The 13,648-nt window shown below is 40.0% G+C and overlaps 1 protein-coding gene across 2 annotated transcripts; it reads right to left on the bottom strand.

The window, feature by feature from the left end:
* Positions 1 to 2,258: 2,258 nt before the first annotated feature.
* Positions 2,259 to 13,083, bottom strand: LOC116926884 (RNA-binding protein asd-2). Of its 2 annotated transcripts, XM_032933805.2 has the most exons (10): positions 12,556 to 13,083; positions 8,131 to 8,291; positions 7,643 to 7,759; positions 7,271 to 7,417; positions 5,414 to 5,668; positions 5,161 to 5,335; positions 4,696 to 4,839; positions 4,563 to 4,635; positions 4,036 to 4,148; positions 2,259 to 3,376 (listed from the first exon to the last, which is right to left on the bottom strand). In XM_032933805.2, the coding sequence occupies exons 1-10, from the start codon at positions 12,767 to 12,769 to the stop codon at positions 3,240 to 3,242; spliced, it is 1,536 nt and encodes a 511-aa protein (XP_032789696.2). In that variant the 5' UTR covers positions 12,770 to 13,083; the 3' UTR covers positions 2,259 to 3,239. The 2 variants fall into 2 exon arrangements, with proteins under 2 accessions (XP_032789696.2, XP_045032789.1); XM_045176854.1 differs by having other exon boundaries at positions 4,563 to 4,839.
* Positions 13,084 to 13,648: the final 565 nt, after the last annotated feature.

Below are 13,648 nucleotides of genomic sequence, written 5' to 3'. Positions count from 1 at the left end.
CTCTTTTATTGATCAATGGGAAAGAAGGGGAAAGATGCGCTTATTATCGAGATAATGAATTGAAGAGCTACTGCATTTATGCTTGGCTCGTTTCATGTGAGGAAAGAAGAAAATCATGTTCAGAAAAGACGGCAGAGGTATACACGGACTGATGTTACGACACAGATATAATGAATTAGTTTGACTTTTATATATTCTTGTCGTTATTATAGAAGATAAACGAGTCCAAGTGCTTTGGAGACGAGCCAGAAATTGCTAAAAATAAGAAACATAAAGCGGCCAATACGTGGCTTGTCGTTGCTCATTAGACTCCATTAGTTTCTTCCCCCGCGATTGTTACATGGGCGTCCGTTGTGCAGTATAGTATAACTCTATTAACATACGACGTCGCTTTCATGCCATGCTTTTCTATATTATTAGTTGGTCGCCTAATTTTTGAACATCATTTATTATTTGTCTATACGACTGCGACGTAAGAAACAAAACAAATGCGTTACATTTTGTTGCCCTCGTTTTGACTTGAACTTGTTGTTTGGGCTTCGTGTGTGTTTATACGTTGGGATGTCTTTAATCGTCAATCATCGCGTGAGCAAAAGTTTAGACCCGAAATTCTTGGAACGTCTAATTCTTTGCTGTTTTGTTTTGCTATTTTCGGGATAAGATTGAGAAAGAAAAGTGGAATGTTGTCTACCACCAGCTCATTCGGCCATTGTTGGCTTAATGCTGTTTGACATGGCACGGAGAAATCTTAAAGTTTTCTCTCTCCTAGACTTATTGACACGTTTGTTCTTTTTGTTTCAACTCTTTGCACGTATTTTCGTTGCTCCCGCTCTTTTGCATATGTAAATGTTATACCGACTTTTTTTTCGTATTTTCCTTGTTTTGTTTGGTTTTTTTCTTTTTCCCAAGTCTACAAGGAAATCCGTATTTCTCCAGATTTATCGAATTGATTATTCATTCTGGCAATTACGAACGTGTCTGTTTGATTCCGAAGGGGAACTTTCTAATATTCGAAGGATTAACCGTCGAGTAGAACACAAATGCATATCATCTGGTGATCAATGCCTTGTATCAAAAAGAAGCACAACATGTGCGTGTAGGTGGCTATTTTCGGATGAATTCGCCATCTAATATGATAGATGTAATAGACGGTTTTTGTTTGTTTCTGTTTTTATTTTGACTGTGGCCTTTGCCGGCCGTCTTTTACGATCTACGAAAGTTATTGTTGGACGTCCGGCGCCATCATCATATAACACAAACGTGACGCGCTTGGTCCGTTATTCTATGCGCAAGACAGAAAAGAGAGGAAAATATATACAGACATAAACCATGTATTTATAATAGGCTTTCGTATACGAACTGAGACGGACGGATGGACGTATATATGGACATTAGATAAACATCCGTGTCAGAACAAGATGGGCCTTTGCGTTTTCCATCAACAAAAGAATTTTTTATTTTTATTTTATTTTTTTACGTAACTGACCGATCGAACCGCAATCTTTTTCCTTCGAAAAAGAATTGAAAAGACAAGTGCGCCTTAATGATGCTAGCACTCCTCCAAAGAACGTGGATGTTTAGAATTAATGTTTAAGAGATATGAGTTGTTATTGTTGCTGTTCCAGAGAACCTCTTTTCTTCTTTTCTGTTTTTCTTACCTTACGGAATTATGTTGATAGATTGTGTGACTGGCGTCACCAACACACACAGAGTTTGTTTGGTTTTTTTCCGGCCAGAGCAACAACAAAAGACTGTAGAGAAAGAAATACAAGCAAAAACATATTGCCTGTATTACAGAGACTCTGATGTTTTTAAAAAACGGTTGGGGGGAGAGGGGTATATAAATGAAGGGTCCCAGCATTCATTTATTATTGACTTCCCTAGTTGTTAGTTATATCACAAAAGAAAAGAAGAAGAAAAACCTCTAGAAACGAAAGGGGAGGGGAAGAGCGCTGATGCAGCGGACCAAACTGGAGAAGGCAGTTCCAATACGATTGATAAGAAATCAGAAAAAAATAGAAAACATCGTTTGTTTTTTTTTATTTCTCTTTCGCTAGCAAAAGGTCGGACGGGCACTTCCGCAAGCAGAGTTTGTGTCGCTCACGTGTGTTAAAGAAAGCGACTTTCCTCTTTACACACACAGACAGACGTATAGGCACTCGAATCTATTGTCTTTTAAATAAATAGACGCTCTTTTCTTTATTTTTTGCACGCACCATCCAATCACTTGTCGGCAAAATGAAAACAACGTGAAAATGTATGCGCATGAAACGATAAAGTTCTCGTATATTTTTATTTTATTATTGTCATTTGGTTTTGTTGTTGTCTTTCGGGGTCTTTTCGCATCTTCCGTCTGTTGCGATAGCATTAATGTATCAGGACAATTTCTGTTTTGTTCTTTTTACGCGGCGGAAGAGATGGGGAAAAATATGCAAAGTGCGTCAAAAGGATGAAGGCCATAGAAAAAACAAGAGAGAGAAATGTCGCACAGTGATGATGTATGGATGATGAGGCGGGCAAGAAAATCAAAAAAATTCCAGAAACGCGAGGAAAGAACGCACACAACACGTACGTGAGAAAGACACACACAAAAAGAAGGTGCCAAAGACAGAAAGAGAACAGAAAAATAATTGGAAATATAAAAAAAGGACAGTGGACATAGGCAGCAAAAAAATTGAGAGATGCGTGCGTACATTTTTCTTTGCCCGGCAGTTGAATGCGAAGTGGATCATTAACTGACGTGACAACTAAACGGGTAGGGGGGGGAGAGAGAACTGAACGAAGAGGAGAAGCACATTTTCTAATTAGAAGACGAGTGACGCAGTGCTTTAAACAACGACAGATGAAACAAAAGGAGAAGAAATTCGGCACGATGATGAAATGAAAAAGACAACATTTGAAGGAACAACGAGACTGTGCAAATCCAGCGGATTGACCGTTACATTTTATCGAGACGGCCATCAGAGTTCGTACACACAAACATTTGAATAAAGGAGGAGAGGAGAATTTAAAAAAAAAAAACAGTTAACCAAATACACTAGGAAAGAAAACAAATTAGCATATGATATCGGTCAATTGATTTCAAGTTTTTGATGAAAACTTTGACATTTTCCCGTGATTTGTTCAATTTTTATCGTGTTGAAACTTTCGTTTGGCAGCGTCTTTTTAGCCCGTTGTTTAGCCCAGTTTTTAGATTTGAAGTTGTCGATATTGTCTCGTATCTTTTTGGGTTTGGCCACTCAAGTGACCACTTTAGTCGAATGGTATCTAGGGTAGGGTTCGTGGCGATAGCGGGAACGTTCTAGAGCCCCCGTGGCCGTCAATTTGAGCCCACCGGCCGTTCCGTCCATCAGAGGATAATCGGCCGTCATGACACCTGCGCATTCAAAAAGAGAGCCCCCGCCAACCCAAAATAAAATTGAGTCATTAAATGCTATTGTAAACGCATTGCACACAACATTTTACTGTGTAAATAAAGGGGGGGACGAGTTTCACATTAAAGATGCCGAGCTGGACAGTCAGCTGTTTTGTTTTTTCTTTTCAATTTCCTACGTGGCACATAAAAAAAAATAAAAATAAAACTATTTTTCTTTCAACGTCCAATTATTTGGAGCGGCAACATCTGCGGGAGTCCTGTACACACAAAATGCTGCACGAATGTACACACAGTAGGCATTTTTGTTTACATTAAAAAGAGAAAAAAGTCCCGATTTTTCACGCTATGATGTTGGGTTTTGGTTTTTTTCTTCAAAAGGTTTAAAGTTAACGAATATTTTTCTTTGGGATGCAAATAGCAATTGATTTTTTTGTCCCGTTTAGGTGCAAAACTGTAACACGTAAATATTTACACAACAACAACAACAACAAAAATTCTTCTACTTGACGTCGCGCCTTGTTCTATTTTTCTTGGGCAGCTCACGAGCTTCTTCCAAATATTCTACAGTCTCGTTGTTCATTATATATTTTTTTTTGAGCTATTTTTGGGACTCGGAGTCAATTAGTACGACCTGAAAAGTGGCGTTTCTTTTTACGTACCGTTCGTTGTCGATGCCAGAAGATCCGATTCGGCCGTTTCGTCTCGGTCGTCGGGCGAAGCTACTCCGTCCGAACCTTCGCTACCGTACGGCTGTTGTTGCTGCATGTTGTATCTAAATTTTTGATTTTTAATTTCGACAATTTAAAAAGAGGCAAAATCATTAAAAAACAAAAAACAAGAAACGTCCATTTCGTGAGGAGAACGGCCGTGAGCGAATGGAATAACGAGTTTGACATTGGACCTCAATAATGGTAGAAACGTAGAAAAGAAGAGTGAAAGTCAACATCATAAATTCTTCTTGTTTTCAACTCCATCTCTCTCTTTCTTCCAAATATCCGGCCTTTGTTTACGGTACATAGTCGTCTTCTTTTTTTATTATTATTATTTTTATACATGGCCGTGTGTGTGTGTGGCAGGTTCAAAGTTCATCCATCATCATCATCGTCCTTGTTCTCTTTCGCTTCCCCCACCACCACCACCACCAGCAAACGTGAATTTGACTTGATCACGTAAAAAGGAAATTCACCTGTGATAAAGTTCCAAGGCTGCGACTGCAGCTACAGCCGCTGGATCGCTAGTTGTACCTCCGCCGATGGCATCTGCGTAAATGTTATCGTTATTATTATCCTTGTATCCGGCTGAACGATGGCTGGTCAAACCGGTAGCTCCAGGACGATAGCGATGATGATGGTGTAGGTGCTGTTGGTTCAAGTTAATCATCCCGCTGGGTCCGTTGGCCAATTGCAGCGCAGCGGCATTGCCCGCGTTCGGCCGATATCGATTCAGTAGGTTAGACGTTCCGGCTGTGTGTGTATGTGTAATGGAACGACGGTTTGGGAGCACACACACACACACACACACATACAAAAAAAAAGAAGGGCGTAGAGAGAAAAAAAAAATAAATAAAAAAGACACGCAAGAGTTAGTTGCAGTTATTTGAATCGAGATACAAACAATACAAACAATTTCGAACCTCCCCGTATTTGGGTAAATGGAATGTACCATGCACTTTCTCTATACACCACATTAACTGACACGATAGAAATAGATCAATTGATGTTCTTATTTCGATCTTTTCTCCTTGGAACACACATTTTATTTTGGATTTGAATTTATTCTCTTACCGGCTGCCGTCAGGCCGATGGAAAGGTTTTGCGATGGTTTGCACAAACCCCTTAGGGCCGGATGCATCGTCAATGGAAGCACGGGAGGATAATTGACAGCGGCGGCAGCAGCGGCGGCTGCCACGGCCCGCTGTAATGGAGCCGCCATTCCATTTTGCTGTTGATTGGCCATGGCCTTAAAAAAAACACAGCCATTTTTGTTTTTCCTTTTTCATGGAATTTTTGTTGTCGTAGAAATGTTTGATATACGTACGGATAAATGTTGATGGAGTGGGCTGTTTAGCGTCATGACGTTGGATGTTGACGACGTCAGGCCGGCGACGCTACGTACAGCTGCGAGATGTTGTTGTTGTTGCTGTTGTTGTTGGACGGCGTTGTCGACGTCTTGGCTTGAATTGCCGCAACTGTTATTACTGGAACATCCGCTACTGGCAACGCCCCCACCGGGACCTCCGCTCATCATTTGCATTTCACGTAGTTGCTCTTGTCGGATGTCGTCATTGTAATCCTTTTTTTAAAAATATATATATATTTATATATTAATTTAATTAATTATTTGAAACGCGCGCCAAAAATAGTTTCATTTCAATTTGGTTTGGTGAGCGGGTTATGCGTCTGCCGATTGAAACCGTAGCCAACGCCGATTCGTATCCGCCTTTCATCTTCTATCCCACATAAGAGTTAATTTGATTTTTTAAAAAAAGGGAAGACGATAACAAAAAAGGGGGAAAAAGAAGTGGCCGGTCAGAATGACGGGTCCGTGACTAATGCGACAGTTGAATGACGGCCAGTCGTACACGTTCCGACTCCTCCTACTAGCCGACACAGGCGCCATTGCACAAATTCTCTCCTTTTTTTGTGTTTGTGTGTGTGAATTCTACTCGATTTACAAATGAAATGATTAAATCTATACACAATCGGGGAACTTAGTTTTTTTTTTTCTTTTTACTGTCCCAGGTGCGCGCAATCACCGACGGCCAACACCCTTTTGTATAAAGCTTCTTTTGTTTTTGCGCGTTTGCTGCGATTTTGTGATTACACACTGGGGGGAGGGAGGAGGAGGAGGGACTCTGCGGAGCCACTGCGGAACCTTGTTTGATGACGCCAAATTGAGCGCTATGTGCTTTACAAGCGCCTTCTCTTTTTGACCTCTACGCGACAACAACAACAACGGGGGGGGACATAACAAGAAAAACAAATTTTTTTTTACTTTCGTTTTACGTTGTTTGGTCTCGTCCACACCGATTTTCGTCTGTTGGCACTTGGCCAAGTCAAAATATAACGCACATTATTATTATTTTTCGTTCTCTTTTAAAAAAATAATAAAAAATAAATAAACGGACTGGTTATGCGGCACAATACGAATTATCGATTACTGCAACGGACTTGAAAACTCTGCCGACCCAAATTCAAAACAAACTTGATGATTTTATTTTATTTTTGCGTGGACTGTATGATTAGCGGGAGCGTGCGCTTATTTTGTTCAGGTATCATTTTCGGCTACCATACGTGTAAAATTTAATGTTATTCATGAGAAATAGTTTGTTTACATACGAAATTGCGTTTATATTATAGAAAGAGAAAAAAAAAGGACTTTCTCCTTTTTTTTCTCTCTCTCTCTCTTGTTATTGTTGCCGCCTTGATTACAGCGTTTCAAGCTATACACAAGTCGGTGTGTGCACTAAACACAAGACGGATGACGTAATGATGGGGGTCTTGGCATTATTTTATTGGCATAGGGCGAAGAGAGACGAAGAAAATAGCAGTGCCCTCCGAAAATCAGAAATAATATTTTATTTTATTATTATTTTTTTTATTTTGCTTCTCCCCTGCGTGTTGTTGTTGTTGTTGCCTCCCTCGCACAATGCCCTCCCCAAGTTCATCCTCCCCACGTCGCTATAGCGTCTACCATCGGGAATCGATCACGCATCATTTGCGTCACGGAAGGGGATGGGGCGAATAAAAAGACACGGTAATCGGATTTTCTCCCATCCAGAGAGATGAGAAAAAAATAATAATAAATAAATATTATTTATTGTTATTGTTGTATATTCTCCTTTATATTTTTTTAGTTATAAATGAAAATAAATAAAAAAAAAAAAACACGAACCGGAACGAGGAAGCGTCGAATTTCCGTCAATGCCAATGCGATGCGAGCGTGAGCTTCGGCTGGCGCTGCGTACGCTGTTATTTCAACGTGAAGATCATCGTTGAGATGTCTGTAACGAGGCTCGTGTGAATGTCGATATTCTTCTTCCTATACATTAGCGGAACAAATGAAAGAAAAACAAATCAACCAATCGCGACGTATAGACATGCGCATCCATCGAGTCTTGGTGAGCGCGCGCTGGCCGCTAATGTCATCAGTCAACGATTCAATCATCTTTTATACTTATCGCATTATTATATAGGCAAATAGACTTAAGAAATTGGGAAGGAAACTATAAGCAATAAGTCGGCTGCTTTTTATTGATGTGCCTACCTTGTGTTTGTCTCTCATCGATCCTCGACCGAGAATGGCCATTTTGGTCAGCGTCTCTTCTTGTAGACGCTTAAGGGAATTGCCTTTAGGGCCCAGCAGCTTGCCGACGAAATTGAACTGCGCAACGGATCGCCAAGACAATCATTCAGCCATACACACAAAAAAAAAAAAAATGTGTTGACCATTTTGTTTTTTAAATATTGGCTATAACAATTTCAAAATGTTAATCGAAAGAAAGTATAAAAACGGTCAGGTTTAGCGATTGGTGACGTCAGTCTCTTCTTCGTCTCAAAAGTTTGAACAACGGACTTTCTCTCTTCCAGAAAGAACAGATTAGCGGCGTCTTCTATCATTCAAAAATATCGAAAACAAAAGAGAAGCAGAGAGAGACGGACGGACGGGAGCAAAAGCGCAGAAAGAACGGGGGAAAAGTAAACTACATTCGCCCACCACTTTTGGGGCAATGTAGGACCAAAAGAGCAACTTACTTTTGGATGATCTCGAGTCGGCACCGAAGTCCTGACGGTCACTTTGATGGGCTTGTCTTTGGTGACGTCGCAAAATCGTTTGCTTCCTCCGGCAGTGCCGCTGCAGCTTCCGTTCACCGAAGACTCTTTAACACTTCCGCCGTTCAGCAACCGCTCAATCTCTGCAATCCGAAATGAAAAAAAAAAAGGAAGTTATAGACGCAAGAAATAAAGAATGAACGCGTTTGATTGATGAACTGCCCTCCCTTTTCTTTTCTTTTTTTTTATATTTTCATTTATTTATTTATTAAAAAAGAGAGAGAGAAAGTTTGGTAATTGACTCTAATCAGCAACTCTATAGAAATGAAAGAACAAAACGATGCAACTTTCTTGTCGGTTTCCGGTGTATGTTAAATAGGCGGTGGGCTATTGTTCGAAAACCCATACGTTATAATCAAACGGTTAACACAATGTGCGCGTCTCGTTTGTTTTTTTTTAAGAGTCAAATGTAATATATTTTTATTTCTCTTTTGCCTCACCGGATGTTCCTTTCGATATTACAAGCCTCCGGGTTGCCCCCTGGCGGGGGGCAATCGAATTCACAATTGTTTTTCCACGCGCGCACAAAACAATCGAATTTTCGAACTGAGAAGAACCTAATCAGCGTGAAATAAGACTTTGCGACTTGTTTTCAATTGTTCCGTTTGTGTAGCTATTATACGAAGATCGTGACGATGTTCGTCCATAATTTACACGCACCAAGTCGGACGTATACATGTAAAAGGCGAAGATGTTTTCATTTTGGCAGATGGAGAAATTCAAAGCGGAATCGGCTACGGAAAAATGGAATGCATTTCCTCTTACGTGTGCATTAAATGTGGGTCTTGGAAAAGAAGAAGAAGCTGAAAAATGAATGACGTCATTTCGTTTGATGAATATTCAACGAAGCTGGAGATGAAGTGCTGCAAAATTGGATGTGTGCGCACACAGTGTGTAGTGTGTGTGTGCAGCTTATTTAAACGATCAAAGCTACATGTACTCGGACAAGATTGAGAAGCTTAAATGGAAACAGCAATCATCTCAGCGTGATGAAAAAAATAAAATCATTTTTTCTCGTTCCGTTTTTCTCACGAGACCGTTTGGCTGTTAGTGTAATCAAAAAGATCGTGTCGTTCAATGCGAGGACATCAAATATACATGTACAACTTGCCTAACTTTGATGGCCAAAATATTCGGGAAATGAACGAGTCATGCTCGTCGTTTAGAAAAGGGACGAAAATGTGACTGTAGACAGCCGCACCCTTTGGTCCCGCACGCCATACCGACTTGATATGCTAATGGATGAACCGGGAAGACCGTCCTTTCCACACACGATAAGAAGCAAGATTCTTATAACAGACAAGTGAACATATCTTTCAAAGACTTCCCCCCTTTTTTTCTTTTTTCTTTTTTATGAATAATCTTCTAGTAATTAAAGAAAAACTGGACATTTTTGTGGAGCGAGTGACGCGTCATTTAATACACGTCAATTGCACTTGCGTTCTCAATTGCCTACACCTGTGTGTAATGTCCCTCTCCAGTTGCACACCTGCCCGACGCAACTGTTCATTTCCTGGCCGCCTCTCTTTAAAATATTTTATTTAAAAAAATCCTATTTTCTAACGTGAATGTAAAGATAGAACAGACACAGGTACAACACTAGACTGGCTCGTGCAACGGGCATAAAACACCTTACAGGGCCACCAGACACCGGGAATTTGTGTTTTTCTTTCAGACACACACGGAAACGAAAGAAAGAGAGAGAGAAAAAAAATGCGCATACACACATGGGAAAAAGGAGAAAGTCGGTCAGCATCGACCGTTAGACGGCGTTATTGGCTCTCTCTCTCTAAGGAGAAAAGAGAGGTACGTGAAGTCGAAGAGAAAAACCCATTAAAATACATAAATAAATATTATTAAGGCCTTCGTTTCTTTCCTTTTTTTTTTTTGATTTTTTATTTTATATTCTATAGGGGAATATATCGCCTGTTGAATGAGGCTATGAGACTCGATGGAAGAGAAGGAGAAAAAAACAAGACGAACATGGGAATAGTTTAAAGCTTTTACTTTCCGTGTTTATACGACGTCTACCCCCCCCCCCTTCATTCTTTCGTGTGTTTCGTAATTGGCTTTGAACGAAAAGAATTTAAAAAATTCTTTTCGGACCGACTGTTAAAGATCCCCACGATCTTGCGGCTTGGAATAAATGTTTTCGTTACAAAAGAGAGAGAGAGAGAGAGAGAAAGAAAAAGGGTCAATTTATGAAAGCGACGAAGGTAAAGCGATGAGAATCTTCCATGCCTGTGGCGATCATAAAGAAGTTATCATCGAATGTGTCAAATCCCTTTCTCTTTCTTCGGCTTATTTTTAGATGTAATGCCTTCAGCTGGATTTGTCTTGTGTCCAATATCGAATTTCTTTCGAAACGTTGGCCCACCCAGAACATCTTTTCATTATATATTTTTTTTTTTATATGAATAAATAGCCTGACGTGATCGATACACGAAGGGGTGGCGAAGGAAAACAATAATTCATGGATGGTTAATATTAAATTGTTATATACGTGAGGTATATACACCCGTCTATACCTGCCAACGTGGAGGAATGCGCCTCGTAGTGTTAAGATTGGCATCGATACTATCCGATAAATCATCAAAATTCCATACGGCGTTAAAAGCAAATGGCTCAGTCAATTCGATTTTCATTTTTTTTTTTGGGGGGAGGGCTTTCACTTCATTTTTTTGCTTCTTCTGATGGCAATTTCTCTCTCAAAACACAAACGAAAGAGGGGAAAGAAAAGAATGGCGACAACAGGGGTCTCTCTCTCTCTCTCTGTATATTTTTCTTTTATCTTAACGATGGCTGCCACATTTGGTTGTGTCTTTGGAATCGTCTTATTAGCCGCAACTTCGATACCGTCCTTTCGACCCCCTCCTCTCTCTCGCGGCACAAACGTGACCAGGTATAAGGCACAAACATTCCCTACATGGTGTGTACTATCCGAAAGAAAATATTTATTACCAACTACCTAATTCGATTTTGTTTTTTTTCGGGGGGAAAAAAAAAAGTATTAATATCTTCACGTTACATCCATCGGGCGGGAATAGATTTTGAAAAAAAAAAATGCCTTAAAAGTCGATTCGATTTTTGATTACTCAGTTTTTGTGTGTGTGTGTGGGAGGGAATGGTGGGGGGAGACTACAAGTTTGGAAGTTCTATTTTTTTTTTTTTCTGACGTATGATTAGCCTTTCCTCTTTCATCCCTTTATATTTGTGAATCCTCTTTCTTTTCGAAGCAAACCGTCAGGGACATGGCCGACGGATTCGATTCTTGCGTGTGTTGTTATTGTTGTCCTGAAAATCCCTGAGTTTTTTTTTTCCGCACTCGCATTTGATAACCCCAACTTTGATTTGATCCACACAAGCCATAATAATAACAAAAAAAAATGTTTATCCTCCTACCCCTCCACCTACCCCAATAACAAAATAGAGCGCCCCCCCCCTCAAAAAAAGAAAAAGGGAGGAGGGATCTTTAAAGTAAAAGATAGAAATGAAACCACTAAACGCGATTGGGATAAACATTTTTGTTTTGATTCCGCATTAGTGACGTATTGGTTTTCAATTAAATTAAATTATTTATTTTGTGCAAATCAAAACGTAAAAAGTTGATGGAAACCTTTTTTTCTTTCCCTTTCTTCTCACTAATGTCTTTCGGCCTTCACGAAAAGAACAAAAAAAAAATGTATTTATATGGGCGTCGTGCATGTGTGCGGGAAAAGAATAAGAAAAACATGTGCCACAATCTAATCAACTTCCCCTATATGAGACTAGCGCCCCCGCACCGCTGGGTCTTTTATTTTCGTTTGGAAAAAATTTTTTTTTCGTTCTCTGCCCTTTTTTCTCGTGTGTATCTCATTAAAATCGCATTAGCTCAACGAGTTTTAGAGTATACACAAACTGTTTCGACTTGATGACGATACGTCACACACACACACAAAAAAAATTTTCAGTTTCGTTTTTGTTTGTTAAAAACCTCCCCCGTGAAAAAATTGGGGGGGGGGGAGGATATTTTAGTATGTGTGTAAGAGAATAGAAAGAAAATGGAAATTCCGGATGCAAGTCGTCATAAAGATCCAGCTGGTGGATATCACATAACAGTTTTTCTCTCTCTCTCAAAACAAACAAAAACCGAGAATTTGAATTCGAGAGTTTTCGATGCATTTTGCATATACAAGGGGAAGGGGGGGGGGTTTGTGTGTGAATCATTGATGATTCGGAAGAAAAGTCACACGAGCACATCCGACCAAAGGAGAATTTCTCGGAATTGGTAATAGGAAACGTCTGCATTTAAAACCTTTTCGCGCTCCTCAAATGAATACGAACGTCTTATATATGCATTAATTTTACCGGCGTTGATGAGTTTCTGCGTGAAATCCAATCCAGCCATTGCATCCAGCAGTTTCTTTTCAGTCAACAATCTATCGAGATATTCGGCTTCTTCGTCTCGGCAGTTCACCATTTTGTTGTTGGTCGTGCTGTCGTTGTTGTTGGTAGCCGGAATAACATCACCCGTCACAACCGCCGGAAGCAGCATCAGCTGTAGATCCATCTCCGATTCCATGATTTATTCTTTCTTTCTATCGCTCTTATTTTTTTTTTTCTTCTTCTTCTTCTTTTACCACTTTAGATTTGTTTATTATTTTTGTTTTAAATTAAATCTTCTTCGTTGAATAGGAAATCTCAAACTAAATAGGGGGGGTCGAATCCACGCGCACTTGAAAACACCACAGTTGAGACACCAACACGAGCAATTGGCCAGTGCAACACCCAGAGAGTTTCGAAATAAAAAGAAACACAAACAAAAAACATAAAAATAAAAGTTGAGGTGGTCTGGTCTGGTCGCCAGCCAAGTCGAAGGCAGACTAAACTCTGAAGAGAGAAAGACGGGGTGACCCCTTCCTATGGTTGTGCTGGTAGACCGAAAGAGAGGGAGGAGCTTATGCGCACTACTCCAAAACAAGACACACCTGCCCCGGGAATCTCTTTTTATTTTCCAAGAATTTTTTTTCTTTTTCTTTTTCTTTTCTTTCTAAACTATCGATCATGATGGAAATCTTTCTCTTTCAGCACATCTGTGTGACATTTTTTTTTTTTTTTCCCAGTTTTTCCAAAGTCTTATACATCACTGGCTGTCCCTCTTTCACGGAGTTGACAGTTGGGCCGACTCACTTGACGCTATAGATGAGCAAGTGGGCAGACCAAACCCCGACACGCAACTACCCACTATAAGCTAGTCGGCGAAAGGAAAAAAAAAATGGACGACATTTTCTTCTTTAGTTTCGTCTGTAGCTCACTCTTTTAAGGAGCTGGATAGAGTGCCCAAAGAGGAGGACATGACGAAGCTCGACAGGATTCTATTTCCGAGACGCTAATGTGATTCGTCACCATCTTTCTTCTTCTTTCTTCTTTCTTTCCTCAGCGTGTTCTTTATACTCACACG

The sequence above is a fragment of the Daphnia magna genome, linkage group LG7, assembly GCF_020631705.1.
Source record: "Daphnia magna isolate NIES linkage group LG7, ASM2063170v1.1, whole genome shotgun sequence".
In the NCBI taxonomy this organism is placed as follows: Eukaryota; Metazoa; Arthropoda; class Branchiopoda; order Diplostraca; family Daphniidae; genus Daphnia; species Daphnia magna.
Note: the sequence above shows the minus strand (reverse complement) of the source record. Positions and strands in the feature narration are given on the sequence as shown.